Source organism: Pteropus alecto, unplaced genomic scaffold (genome assembly GCF_000325575.1).
Source record: "Pteropus alecto unplaced genomic scaffold, ASM32557v1 scaffold8, whole genome shotgun sequence".
NCBI classification, from domain to species: Eukaryota; Metazoa; Chordata; class Mammalia; order Chiroptera; family Pteropodidae; genus Pteropus; species Pteropus alecto.
The window spans coordinates 23,832,993-23,847,177 of NW_006494609.1; the positions used below are offsets into that span (position 1 = coordinate 23,832,993).

Here is a 14,185-nt window from a genome sequence, read left to right on the forward strand (position 1 = left end):
CCCAGGGTGGGCACAGGGCATCCAGCCTGGCCTGACCCCAGCCCTCACAGGCCTCTTTCTGGCCATGCCTCAAGTGTCCTGGGTGCACCCCAGCAGAAGTATAGAGATGGGCGCTGCCCGGCACCCCCCACCCCCTGCCTGCCCCAAGGGGCAGTGTCGGCACGGAGACGGAGACCGGACTTGTCTTTCAGCAACCTGGAACAGAACCCTCCCGACGACATGGATTTTCAGCCATGTTTCAGGAACGAGCCTAAGGGACAGTGCGACCTCCAGCTCATGAGACCCCGCGGACGGGGCCTGCACAGCGCGCGAGCCCTGCGGCCCGGGGGCGGCCCCGAGGCCCCGTACCGTATAGGAACTGGGAGCACTGGATGTAACCCTCCTCCATCTCCTCGCACTTGTCCGCGGCGGTTTCGATGTCGCTGATGGTGGAGGCGAAAATGGCGGCGCCGCTCTCGACCAGCTGCTTGCAGAGGTGGACGCTGTTGCAGGAGGCGGCGCAGTGCAGCGGCGTCCTGGAGGGTTGGGAGACCGGGCTGTGTGTGCGCCGAGGCCACCGGGCCCGGGCCCTGTGCCTCGGGGCCCCGCATGCCCCTGTGTCGTCTTTCTAGGGACCTGATTCCTACACTGTGTGGGCTGCACCCACAGCTCTGAAAGGGGGGCCGGGAGTGGACTGAGAAATGGCCCGGAAAACAGATGCCCCCGAAAAACAGATGCCCCCGGCAAGGGCGCCGCGCTCCCGCTGCTGACTCGCACCTCCAAGCGGCCTCAGTGGTGAACGTTGTTTACCACAGCCACAGAAAGACGGACGTTCAAACACAGCAGAGCAGACTGCCCATCCGAAGCTGACCACGCGTGTGACAGGCCAGCGGACACGGCAGCAGCAGGGCCCCGAAGTGGACCACACCAACGCCCTAACGGCCAAGCCTGCAGCCGATCCGGCCGCTGGGAAACGAGTCGCAGCGAGCCAGATGCTTGGCCTGCGCCACTGACTAGCAGGTCAGAGAACGTGCCCACGGCGCCTCTGACAATCGCTGTGGGTAGGGGTGGGTGCCAGGACACCCTCTCCCCGACACGCCCCGTGTCTGGCCTGCACGTCTCCCTGTGGCTCCGCAGGAGGGGCCCTCACCAGCCGTCGCTGTCTGCGGCATTCACGTTGACCCCGAAGTCTAGCAGGAACTTGACGATGTGGTGGTGGCCGGCGCAGACGGCGTTGTGCAGCGGGGTGATGCCCTCGTCGTTGGGCTTGCTGGGGTCCTCCACCTGGGACACAGGGCACGGGTGAGCGCCGCCCACGGAACGGCGGTGTGGGGCTGCAGCTGTGCTCGGCTCACCTCGTAGATGACCCTCTGCACCAGGTCGAACTCGCCTTCCAGGGACGCGTCCAGGAGCAGCGCCAGGGGGTTGAAGCGCACCCGCAGCCCGCGGCCCGTGCGCTCCGAGTCCGGCTTCTTCAGGTTGGTCCGTTTGCTCTGTCGAGGGGAAGCAGGCTGGACTTAGAGGCGGCCCGGGCGGGGAGGGGCCGGGCTGGGAGTCTTGGGCAGTGCTCACCCCCGGTAGCACCTCCATGCTGCAGCTCACATGCGAGCTTGTGGCACAGCACAGCCACGGGATGGCCACGGCCCGCCAGGCACCCACAGAGGGAGCAGCGCAGATGACGGGTAAGATGCTTAACTGCTGTCATCCCCAGAGCTGGCAGCCCGTTCCTACCCACTGCAAAGGGCTGCCAACCCCGACCTCCCACCAGAGAGCTTTGTCTAGAAGGCTCTTCTCCCCCTAGCTGCCTGCCCTTCCGGTTCCAATGGCAGCTTCCCCTACCAGGGAAGCCTCGGGGCCCCTGGCTAGGTCCTCTAGTGAGACCTGTGTGGCCACGCCCCCTGCTTTGGCGCCTGTATGTGCTGAGCAATGGGCTCGGGGAGGGCAGGCATGGCTCTGCCAAGCCCACCGCTCCCAGCGCTGACCCGGGCGGGTCCTCCGCAAGCACTTGCTGGACGATGAGGAACCCGTGGCCCCGATCCAGGACACCCACCGTCAAGGAGGCTGGCGGGGGCGCGACAAGGGGCAGCGATGATGGGACTCGCTCCCCTCCTGGGGAGGGGGCCTCGGCCCCCGGGCTGGGGACATGCTGTGTGGCAGGCGCTGTGGCCACGTTGTTGTTGTCGTCCTCGGCGGGCTCGACTGCTGGGCGGGCAGTCTGGAGACAGCCGAGCCCCTCTGCCTCAGGTGGAGGGAGCTCGTTGTCATTGGCGTCTGAGGCCGGGGCAGGCTCCCCGAGCGGAGTTGTGGGCTGGGCGGGGCCGGCCTCCCCCAGGTTCCCATTGGCGTTGGCGTTCCCATTGTCTACGTCGGCCAGCGTGCCGGTGAAGCCCTGCGAGGGGCTGGGCTGGCAGAATGCGGTGCCCTCCATGCCGCCGGCCAGGGTGTTGAAACGCTGGTACAGCAGCTTCTGGATGTTGGGCCCGCCGGGGCCCTCGGCCTCCGTGATGGAGCCGCGCTTCTTCAGCGGCCGGGGCGCGTGGGCCAGCTTCCTGCGCAGCGCCTCCAGGTCAGCATCGCTCTGGTAGCGCAGCGGCGAGTGCACGATGGGCGTGAGCTTGGTGGGGCTGAGCGGCCGCGGCAGGCTCTCCACGGTGCCCGAGCCGCCATCCCCGGGCGGGGCTGCGCTGTCCGGCTCTGGCTCCTTCTCCGTGCCCTCTGGAGGCGGCGGGGGCTGCGATGCGCTTGTGGCCAAGGACCCATGAAGAAACGGCAACGGTGATGGGGACGTTGAACCGGAAGGTAGGACGGGCTTCCCGTACACTGGAGGAGACAGAGGACAGGGGGCCTTCAGCATCCTCCGGGACCCGGGATCTCCGCACTGTGCACCTCTGGTGACAGGACGGGGTCCCAGGCTGCTGAGCCTTAATTTAAACCCCAATAAGCCCTCTGTTCACAGAACCCACCAACTCCTTTTGGAGGGCAGAGCGTCTGATGTACCAGTTTTTACATTTCGGATTTGGAAAATTACATTCGGAATTTACAGAATTGGGGCTTTTAAGAGCGTGGGGAGGGCAGAGGCTGTGGACCTAACTTCTCTTCCCCGTCCTGGTTCTGGCTGAGGAGAAAGATGTCATCTCTGAACGTACATCTGACCCTCGGGCTAAGCTGAAGAGTGTAAAGCACAGGGCGCCCCAGGCAGGGAGGTTTGCCCGGGGGCCTAGGAGCTCTGGAGGAGGGTGCCAGCCCCTCCCAGCACGGGAGGGCCCTGGGCATGCAGTGGCCGGCACCCCCAGGAACCCCTGAACTATGGGTCTGGACGGACCTCCCCTCTCCCAAATCAGGGCTTTTCTGGTAGAAGCTCCCAAAGCAACAGACACCCTGCTCACACCGCCACCCCAGGGGACCAGCTCAGCTACTGCCAGAAGGCGGGGGCCAGATCCAAGCGGAGCCCCCTATTGCCGGGAGCTGGGAGGTCAGGTCCAGGCAGAACCCCGATGCCAGCTCCCTGCATAGCTCCTCACAAGCTACCAGAAAGCAAGGAAGAGAGGACACTCTGACATTCCCCTATTCTGGGGCCGGATTTCCTGAGGAATGCGGGGAGGTGGGTGCTCAGACAGGAATCGGGGAGCTGGGAGCTGCCTGCCAAACTGGTCTGTCCATGTCATGTCCTGTCGTCTCTAAAGCCACCCTTTAGGTAAGAATCCAGCTTAATCGCACAGAGCACGTGGCCCAAACGGAAGGGAGTGGGCTGGCATCCTCCTAAGTAAAGGACAACTTCCCGGTCCCAGAGGAGGTGGCCATGCACCCACTGTACCTGCTTTAACCGACTTATTTAAGGCGCTGTGGGCCGCTGGCTGGTAATTCTTAGGCGGCGTGGCTTGCTGCAGGTACATGGAGTAGATGGAACTTGAATTTACTGTCTGGGGTCCCTTCCTAGGGGACTGGGGCCTGGACCCTTTATCAGCTAAAAAAGGCCTAATGGCCACAGTCAGTGGGAGTTCCGGTTTGCCATCCCCCGCTGGAAATGCAGGCGGCCCCGCTGGCGGGTACGTGGGACTTGGCGGCACAGAAATCCTCTGCTGAATCTGCTGCGAAGAACCCGGCTGGTGGGTGCCGCCTGTGGGGGGCAGCGGGCTGGGTTTCTGCCGACTGGGAAGGCCTGCGCCAGGCCTGGGCGAGCTGCCCTCGTTCCTCCTCTCCAGGGAGTTTGTCGACCCTGGACCCATGGGCGCAGGACTTGGGTACGTCCCATAGCTCGGAGGCAGCTGCTTGCCGACACCAGGCATAGAGGGTGGCACTTTACCCATCTCGATGCCCTAAATTTAGTCGTCAAGAAAGAAAACAAAGTTACCCTTTGAAAAGTTAAGCATATTTCCATCCACAGTCACAAGAGAATCCAAAGTAGGATTTAAAATCCTTAAAATCGGCTTGTGACCGGGCATAGGGCACACTGGGGATCAAACAGAGAGGGGCTCGTCACCTGCCTGCAACAGAACCACCCTGACCAAAAGGCCTTTATGCTCCCACACTGCTCGGGCGCCCAGGGTCCACGACGCTTTCAGACTGGGGATAATGTGAACAGTAAAGAGATTCATTTGCCTCATGACACCTCCTACGCCTCAGTCGAAGATGAAGGCCAGATAGGCCAGATCCTGACTTTGGCTGGGACTTGTTTGTGTGTCACAGGGATAATGACAGACGCCTACCAGCTTCTCAGTGGTTCCCAGAGCTGATGGGGGCACGGGCTGGCTGGCGACGGTCCCCTGCTTGAGAGGCCCCTCCATGCTCGAGTCCTTCCAGTCCACACTGGCAAGTTGCACTGGTTTCACGGAAGAGCTAGAATTTTGTTTTAATGTTGGCCAGTTTCCATCATTGGCTTGAAAAGAACATAAAATTTGTCAAAATTTTCTTGAAATTAGTTGAACCAACATAAGAGTATCCCCGACCCCGGCCCCAGCCAGAGGTGAAAATCACTTTCCAGGTCACACTGGAGCCACAGCGCCCTGGTCCTGGCCACCCCTCCCGGCAGGACAGTGGCAAGACCAGGGCCGCCTCTGCTGGCAAGGTGTCGCCAGCGCCACACGGCCCTCGTGTGTGCCGACTCCAGCCATGACCCAGCAGGGCAAGCGGCCAGAGCACTAGAAACAGTCCTGGCCCCCACGTAAATACAGGTCAAACCCATTACATCAACACCAACGAATAAAGCAGCATCGGCACCTACTGTTCAAACGCTGCTGACACGCACTTTACGTATGATAAAGATTTACACATGATGACAAAGATTTACATGTGACAACAAAGATTTACATATGATGACAAAGATTTATCTTTTGCCTTCGTAACAGGTTTGACCTGTACTGCTTCCAGTGTTAGAAGAAAAATTCAACTGAAATCTATCAGAAATTTCTATCCTCTAAAATAACGCATGATCACAGGAGGCTGGCACCCGTTCCCGCTGATTGCAGTGGCAGCCTATTGTTCTACTGAGTGATTCGAAAGCCAGACAACCGTGTTTACAGGAAAGCCATCGAGAAGACAGGTTTTTAGAGAGCATTTTCCAAACTGAAAAAGGTCCAAGCACTGCTGGTTCCTCAGGCTCACGCAGTGGTAAGCCCGGCCACCGGCGCACGGGACAGAAAGCAGTCAGGGGAGTGTCTGAGTCCTCCCGACATGAGCAGCATGCCTCGGCCCTCACCCACCGCCAGAGTGGGCAGATGGGGGACTGAGGAGCAGCTGGGCAATCTCTCCGCTTGCCACGCAATGCGGGAGCCAAAGCCGCAACTCGGGGAACAGGACAGCGCCCTCACGTGCTCAGGGCATGACCAGGCGGCAGCACGTGTGCAGGAGGGTGAGGAGAGCCTGTGGCAGCAGCCACACGGGGCATGCCCCGAAGCCGAGTCTGTGCTCGGTCGCAGCACTGGAAGCCTGGCTGTGTCCTCCGCGATAAAGCCAAGCCATCCACGGCAGGCTCCAGGTAGCAAGGCCCAAAAGGTTCCGGCCAGGCTGCAAGGGCAAGCCGAGGCATACCCAGGCCCCAGTGCAAACGTCACCTTGCTCCGTGTGGCCTGTCAGTCTGCCCCGGGCCAGAAGCAGGTGGGCTTTCCTGCCCCCTTGGTTACATCTGAGACTGGGGAGGTATGGGCAGAAATGCCAGGTTCACCTGGATGCACTGAGGGGACACTCGGGCTGATGGCAGACTCGCTGGCCGTGGGGGTAGATTTCCCGTGCCCAAGTCTCCGGGGTCACAGGCAGTGTGGCTGTCCAGCAGCTTCTGAAATCTCGCAGCAACGGAAGTTGCATGGCGCTCAACCACAGGAGGACCAAGGAGGGGCTGGGGCTTTCTTCAGGAAGAGGCAGCAGGTATAGAAGGAGGGCTGTCTACCTTTATCACGAAGGGACGACTACCATCAAGTCTGATGGGAGACTCTTGCCTTGAAGGTAGAACTAAAAGCCTCGATGAACTCAGAAAATCATCTTCATTTGGTAAAACGAAAACCCAAAAACCCTTGCTGTGCCAGCTCCGGTCGAACCCTTCCTGCGTACGATCTGCTATATGCGGCCCAGCCCAAACCTCATGCCTGTCCGCTGAAGGAAGGGACAAGTTATGTTTATGTGGCATTTTTTCTAGATGCGGTAGGAAGACCTTTCTCAGTTTGGAAAAACAAACGCTTGTTGACCCAGCGGTATTAGAAAGGGTCAGAGGTCCCCCGGGCCGCCAGCCGACATACGGTTCGTACGTGGGTTGGCAGAGCGCCGTGAGGAGCCACAGTCAGGCCCGACGTCGAGGTCTGACACTGTCCATGAGCTGGTGGTCACTCTGGGTTTACCACGGCCATCTGCGCGACACGGAATCCGAACAGCCGACAGTGTGGGTCAGTGTCCCCGCTGGGAGTGTCCACCCCAGCTCCGCGTCTGGGCCGAGATCCCGCCCCCCATGCGGGGTCACACAGGCTTCCTGCATCGTCACCTTGTACTGAGTGGGAAGACCGGGGCTGGCGCTGAACCCTGACGGACACCTCTGGGCCCTGGCGGGGATCTTGCAGCCTGTGAGGCGCCCACAGAGAAGGGGGAGAGGTCCCGGCTGGGAGGTGTTTAAAATGAAGGCGGCAGAGACGCAGCTGGCTGTGCTGTCTGCCGTTCGAAACACCACAGGGCAGTTCAAACTATAAGTAACAGCTCATCCGAGAAAGCTGCGATCTGCGTTCACGCCGACCACAGACTCAGCTGTGTGGCTGCCAAGACACGGCCGGTGACGCCTTCCCTCGCCTGGGCCAGAACGAGTCCCGGGCCCCCCGGCAGGAGCAGCGGAGGGGTCACTGCTCAGACTAGGTGCCGGGCGAGAGACCGTGAAACACACAAACAAAGGGCTGCACAAATCGACCAACTGTCCTGAAAAAGTCCTCTAAATACAGGCTGACGCGGGACGGTCCTCAGGACCGTCAACATAAATGAAGACATGGTGGGAGGTTCGAACCCACGCTCCGCGGTTCTCTGTGTTACAGGGAAACACGTCCGCCTCAGTCGGAAGGAAAATCTTACTGCAAAGCCGCCCTGGCTTTTCAGTGCACCGGTTCGAGGACGCCGCTTCCCTCCAGGAGGGAGGCTGACTCCCTGGAGGGCCCACTGGGTCCTCGCCGTCCTCAGGAGAGCAACGCGCTGGCACAGTGCTGGGGGCCAAGGCCAGTCACACCACGTGCTTCAGTGGGCCAACGGCCAAAGTGACGGTTTGTGGACTTTTTGATGGATTAAAACTACACTCAGTGGGGAAAGGAGAGAGCGGCCATGTGTTTATGGGATTGTCACTTGTGGCACACAACTCCTAAAGGCCGCCCCAGAAGACAAAGTGCCTCAGGGGAGACAGAGTGCGATGCAGGGGCCTCTTCCCTGCTCACTTACCCCCCAGGAAGAGGGTCCCGCCACTCACCGGGTTTGGGTCTTCCATGGGCGGCACCTGAAGCAATAGTCAGAGACTGGGGCTTTATGGGGTCCCCCGGGGCCGAGTAGTTGCCGGCGCTGGGAACCTGGATGTAAGGGCCCACGGCAGCAACCCTGCCCGGCGTGCTCAGCGGTGACTGTGGCGAGGACGCGCTATTCACACGGCTCAGCTACAAAACAGGGAGAAATGAGTGTTAAGACTCTCCTGAAGGAAATGAGTGTTAAGATTTTCCTAAAGGAAACTGTAAGCCTCGTGTGACAGCCTGCTCAGATTTGAACCACTTGCTACTTCGTACTCAGGCGGCTGTGTCACTGGGAAGACCAGTGTCTAGGAAGGCCGAGACTTTGAAGAAGGGCCCCGACCTGCAATCCTACCAACGAGTGATGGGTCTGGTAACACCTGCCATTTAGGAGCTCCAGAGCCAACAGAACTGCTGCCCAGGACACCTCCACAGACGCCACGCTCTCACCCGGGGGCGCTCTCCTCCCCCTGGGCGGGCACGGAGGCGTCCGGCAAATCCTGGACTCAGCCTGGCTGCAAATCCTGCCCTGCCACGTCCTTGTTGTGCTGCCTTGGGCAACCGACTTATCCTCTCTGAACCTCTGTGCCCATATCCATAGAGTCAGGATAAGGGTTGTTATAAGGACTGAATGAGCCACACAGGGCACAGTGACAGGGCCTGGAACCGGATGAGGCACTGACGAATTTCCTGAAGGCATGCTCTGCTGCGCTCAGCAAAGACACCAAGCCACAGCCAGTAACAGTGGTCACACAACACTGCCCAGCAACAGAAGGTCCATGAGAGGGATGTGACTGGAGACTCACTGACTCCTTAGGGGTTCCCCCAGACAGGCTCTAAGTGAGAGGTCTATAACGCTCTACAATTGTTTGCACAATTCTGCATGCATGAACATGTGTCATTTTGGTGAGAGGTCGATGACTTTGACAATAATTGCTCAAAGGTCCATAGGACCTTTGGGTGGAGAGACATCTCTGCGAAGCACCAACTTCTTCAAGGAGATCCCTCGAAGCATAAGGTTTGGAATGCAAGAAGTAACATTTATCTAGCCATGTGTGGTGGTTAATTTCATGTGTCAACTGGGCTAGACCATGGTACCCAGACATTTGGATGAATACATGTGGATGCTGCTGTGAGGATAGTTCTTAGATGAAAGTAACATTTAAATCAACAGACTGTGAGTAAAGCAGACTGCCCCCCATAACGTGGGTGGGCCGCATGCAATCAGTTGACGGCCTTAATGGAAAAAGACTGAGGTCATCCTGAGGAAGAGGGAATCCTGCCTGCAGACTCAAGCTGCGACATCGACGACTGCCTGGGTCTTCAGGCTGTATAGGCCTACCCTGCAGGATTTGGATGTGCCAGCTTCTATAACCATGTGAACCAATTCCCTAAACAACTGATCAACCACACACACACACACACACACGCCCTCCCCGCACTGGCTCTGTTCATGTAAGTAGGCATGGAGAATGCGCATGCGTCCTCTCCATGGCCTCCGCTGTTCTGAGAGAGAGGAAACCATAATCTGCACTCACAGAGTTACACAGATTAACCACTGACCTTTAAGCTCTCTGGTTAAAAAAAAAGTGTAGATTTGTAGATAAGAGACCTTTCACCTGAGACCACTGATTATGACAGTCACAGAAGTGGCAATCCCCTTCTTCCTGGAGCACCCCGGTCCCCACTCCCAATGGCAGAGCGCAGGCGGCTCTGACTCAGGCGTGCTGCCCTCAAACCCTGAGCACCACTGGCGGAAGAAAGGAAGTGCCACATCTGGCCAAAGACAAGGCACAGCCGTCCTCAGCTGACGCCCCACAGCGCTCAGCCGTGCCCGTGGCCACGGAAGCGCCAAGATTACCGGCAAAGCTTGGAGACACCTGCCCAACGACAGAGCTGGGCAGAGGGGCCCTGGGACATGGAGTGTCATACAGAAGTGACAAAGGAACGAGGAAATGACCTGGAGATGCCCATGTTGCAATCAGAAAAAAAGACTAGGTTCAGAACAGTGTGGATGATGTAATTCCTACAATTCTATTTTCAATTAATAATTAAATACTGTATTAAGCAAGACTGGAACCATTAACAACTATCATCCCCGAAGATGAGAACAGGTTGGAGGGCCTTTCACATTTTCCTTTAAATATTTCTGTACTGTTTTAACTTGTTTTTCAATGAGTATTTATTACCTTTGAAATTTTAAATACCAAGTAAAGAGATTTTTTTCAAAAGCACTGATTACTTATCTAGAACCTTGCTCGCGAGTTTACAAAGCCTTTCCACCTGGGTGATTTCTAAGACCCTTCGTGATGATTCCTGAGGCAGGGAGGACAAAACAGTTTAGAGGATGAACAGGCTGCGCGGGTCACGGAATCTGCCCACGTGGCTCAGCTTTTAATGGCAAGGCAGGACCCCGCCCTGCACTGTCGCTCCAGAGCCAAAGCTCCCCCGTGGAGAAGGGACAGCACCGCTGGGCAGAGGGAAGGCAAGGACAGCCCACGGCCGCCTGCAGGGGTGGTTTGGCTTCCACGCACCAGGACACAAATGCCTCTTTAGGAAAGAGAACTTTCTTCTACTGCCGTTTTTTATAGTTTATGGCCAATTTATGTTTTATCAGCTGTGGCAGACGGGGGGATAAAATGCCATTAGAGCGAAGATGTGCAGTTTGGGGCTGAACCATTTTTGGTAGTTTATCGCACGGAAATACTTTCTTTTGCACATGCCTGGACTTTCTTCCCGTACAGACGCTCGCGCAGCTCGCTGATGCGCTTGTCCATCATGGCCACCTCCATGTTGCGCTTATTTAAGAGTTCTTTCTGCTGCTGGAGTTTTGAATTCTGTTCCTGGTTAAGCTGGTTACGAATCTGCAAAATAGAAAATAGAACTTTTATGATTGGCGTTAATTAAAGGGTCGAATTCTCATCACCAGGGAGATTAAAAGAACAGTCCTTATGTGTATTTACACACGCACGGTTGCCTCAGTGCTAAACATTTACAGGTACGGCACAGATGAAGCCAGAACAGATGTCTCACGGGGCACAAGAGCGCACGTCTTCCCCAAAGCACCGGAGGACTGGTTCCAGTCATGACTACGGGGACCATGCTGTCTGTAGTCCTTGGGAATGGCGCTTCAGTGACAACTGCCTTGCAAGTATCCTCGAGGGACCTAAGGAGAGGTGTCTGCTCAGCGCACCACAGTCCTGTGAATGAGGCACCTCACTGTGGAGACAGCAGGAAAGGCACAAAGGATGGTCCAAATTGCCACACAGAATGTTCTTACATCATGTTAGTGGGCTGCAACCAGCACTTTCAGAAATGAAAGAGAACAGAAAACAACAGTGTCCGGCACACAGAGCGTGAGTTGTCTTGTTAAACTCACAGACGCACTCAGGTGCTGATGCACACACACTGCACGTGTGTCTTAGACGGGGGGGAGAGAAGGGGATTTTTTAACTTGGACTGCAGGCAAAAGAGTTGGAAATAAATAAACATAAATAAATGTAGTACATTCATTGCACCTCACCAAAAAATTCCTTAAAAACCCTCCACTTTTAACAATTGCTTAGAATGTAAAAAGAGTGATCCATTCTCACATTTCTATGCACTTGCGTTAGAGAACTTAACAGCAACAGAAGCGATTTTACTGGGTTAAATGTTAACCCAGTTAAATTAAATGTTCTCATTTCATAAAATGATATAATAGTAACTTAACAGCAACAGAAGCGATTTTACTGGGTAATTAAATGTTCTCATTTCATAAAATGATATAATAGTTTTCAACCAAGTACTAACAGAATTGCAAAACCTGCTCTGCCTTGAATCACGTGCTGGATGATGAAAGGAAGTCTTGAGAGCTGCCGTGGACCGAGCATTTGTGTCCTCCTCAAGTTCATACCCTGAAGCCCTAGCCCGCAACGTGATGGTATGTGCAGGGGGGCCTGAGGAAGGTGACCAGGCTTCGATGGAGTCATGCGGGCAGGTCCCCGCGAGTGCCCTTGTAAGAAGAGAGCCCAGAGCTGAGGACACAGCTAGAAGGTGGCCGTCTATAGGCCAGGAAGCAGACCGACCATGGAGCGCCCCGGCCAGCGCCCTAGTCTTGGACTCCCAGCCCCCAGAGGCATGAGACCCAGCGGCAGGCGTTTGGGAGCCCCAGTCTGTGGCATTTTGTCACGGCAGCTTGTGCTCACACAAGGACTTAACAACAGGCTTCGACCTCATCAAAACGGTTTACGCAGAGACCTGAAATATCGTCTCAAGCTTAATTCTTTACTATTCATCGTCTCGCCAAGCAAACTCTGCATTGAGCCTCTGCACTGGAAACATGCTAAGTGGAAGAAGCCAGTCACGGAGAACTGCACGTTGTGTGAACCTGTGCGCATGGAACATCCAGAACAGGCGAGGCCGTGGAGACGGAGGAGAGTCGTGGTTGCCAGGGGCCGGGAGGACTTGGGGGGCAGATATGAGGTGATAGTTAAGAGGTGTGGGGTTTCTTTCCGGGGCGATGAAGATGCTCTATAATTGGTCGTGGTGGCAAACGCAGGGCTGCGAAGATACTAAAAACCACTCAACTGTACTTGATGCGGGTGAGCCGCATGCTATGGGAATTACATCTCAAAGCTCTTAAAGATTCTTTTGCACTGATACCTTTTGAGCCTCCTGTTACCTTAGAAGCCACTGAGCTGTTTCCAGCCCCTGAGGCTCCCAGCCTGCCTAGCGCAGGCCCCACCCCCCGTCCCCAGCCCGGGGCTACCTGCAGCTCCTGGTACAGCCTCTTCAGCTCCAGCGCAGCGGGGCCGGTCAGCTTGCCGCTGTAAGGCTGGAACCCGTTCAGTTTCCCTTTCTTCAAGTCTTCCAGCTGCTGGCTGAGCTGATCCACTCTTAAAATCGCAGTCTGTACTTCCTGCTTCTTCTCCTGGAACATGGCACTGAACCTTTCTATTTCAGCAGCTAGAGTTTCCCACAAGAAAGAAAACAATCACTTAGTAGATATTCTTTATTATGATATTTTGTTATTTTTATTTTGTGACGTCTTCTTCATTTCTATACACTCGACTCGACTCTAGCATCATTGGTGCCAAAACTGGAGAGAAGACAGTGCTCTGTGTGATCCAAACTGCACTTCGGCAAGCCTGGGGGACCCAGAATATGACCGCTCTTATGGCAAACAATTATATTGTCACTCATTATTGAATAGTCGTTAATTAGGGAATTAGTTAAAAGCTAGCTTAGTCCAGCCACTTGGAAATCTCAACGCACCAAAGACCAAAGGCTCCGTCAGGGCAGGAACATCCAGATCTGTTTTGCTGTCACTGTGACATATCGTAGGCACTAACTGAACTGAAAATAACAAAGACACACTCACGAAAATAAAAACTGAGCATCTATGTGGTTCACCTTAATATGCGGGTAAAATTTAAGCTGTTTTAATTACAACAGGCCCTTGGCGTGAGTTGAACCTTGGAGTCCCCCCAGCCCCAATCCGGAGTGGCTGATACAATGTAATGAAAAGCTCTTCCTGTTGCATTGCTGGGGCTGCAAGAGATGATCTGCTAAGGTCACTTAACCTAACTGCCCCGCACCCATCCTTTTCGGAGCAGGTAAAGAGCAAAGCCTCAGTGCACCTTCTACCGGTTCGTGACTGACAGTGTCCCGAAGCTACTCCCGGTGGGTGTGGGTGTGGGTGTGGGTGTGGGTGTGGGCGCGGGCGCGAGAGGAGCCGCGGCCACGTACACAGGTTGCCATTCATAATTTTGCTGTAGTCCACCTGTCCTCTTGTGGCGCGGATCTTTTTCAGCTTGTTTTCCTGGGCTTCTACTCGTTCCTTCAACTTCTGAAGCTTTTCATTTTCAGAAATCGACTGCTGCTGACGGCGCTCCTGCTGCTTTAGGAAATGTAAACGCTGCTCCTAACCAAACAGGGAAATGGCAGACTTAGACGACGGAAGCACACGGTTACGCTCATACTCTAAAGAGATCTGAGTGGATTCCACAGTGTCACCTATCTTAATGAATAATCGAGAAATGCCACAGGAACCTGCACACATCAGGTCACACAGAACGGAACCAATGGGCAGAAGCAGGTGTGAGGTGTGAAGCGCGGGGGGTTCTAAGAGTGGATTTCACGCTGCACGCTGATCTAGACCATTCAACGGAGTAAACACTCCCGCAGAAGACTCTACGGCAGGACACAAGCGAACCCGCGGTTTCATGGCACTCTGCCAGGGACAACCCAGCCTTAGCTTCCTGCTAAGG

The 14,185-nt window shown here is 55.9% G+C and overlaps 1 protein-coding gene across 1 annotated transcript in view; it reads right to left on the reverse strand.

Annotated features, from left to right (window-relative positions):
- PPP1R13B (protein phosphatase 1 regulatory subunit 13B) overlaps positions 1–14,185 on the reverse strand; it is a 46,693-nt gene that overhangs the window by 3,228 nt on the left and 29,280 nt on the right. The window contains exons 5-14 of the mRNA XM_025042024.1: positions 13,665–13,839; positions 12,685–12,881; positions 10,658–10,798; positions 7,904–8,084; positions 4,686–4,855; positions 3,794–4,295; positions 2,030–2,799; positions 1,335–1,472; positions 1,130–1,263; positions 349–515 (exon numbers count right to left, since the gene is read on the reverse strand). Of these exons, the coding sequence (XP_024897792.1) occupies positions 349–515; positions 1,130–1,263; positions 1,335–1,472; positions 2,030–2,799; positions 3,794–4,295; positions 4,686–4,855; positions 7,904–8,084; positions 10,658–10,798; positions 12,685–12,881; positions 13,665–13,839 (2,575 nt within the window). The remainder of the gene's footprint in view (positions 1–348; positions 516–1,129; positions 1,264–1,334; positions 1,473–2,029; positions 2,800–3,793; positions 4,296–4,685; positions 4,856–7,903; positions 8,085–10,657; positions 10,799–12,684; positions 12,882–13,664; positions 13,840–14,185) is intronic.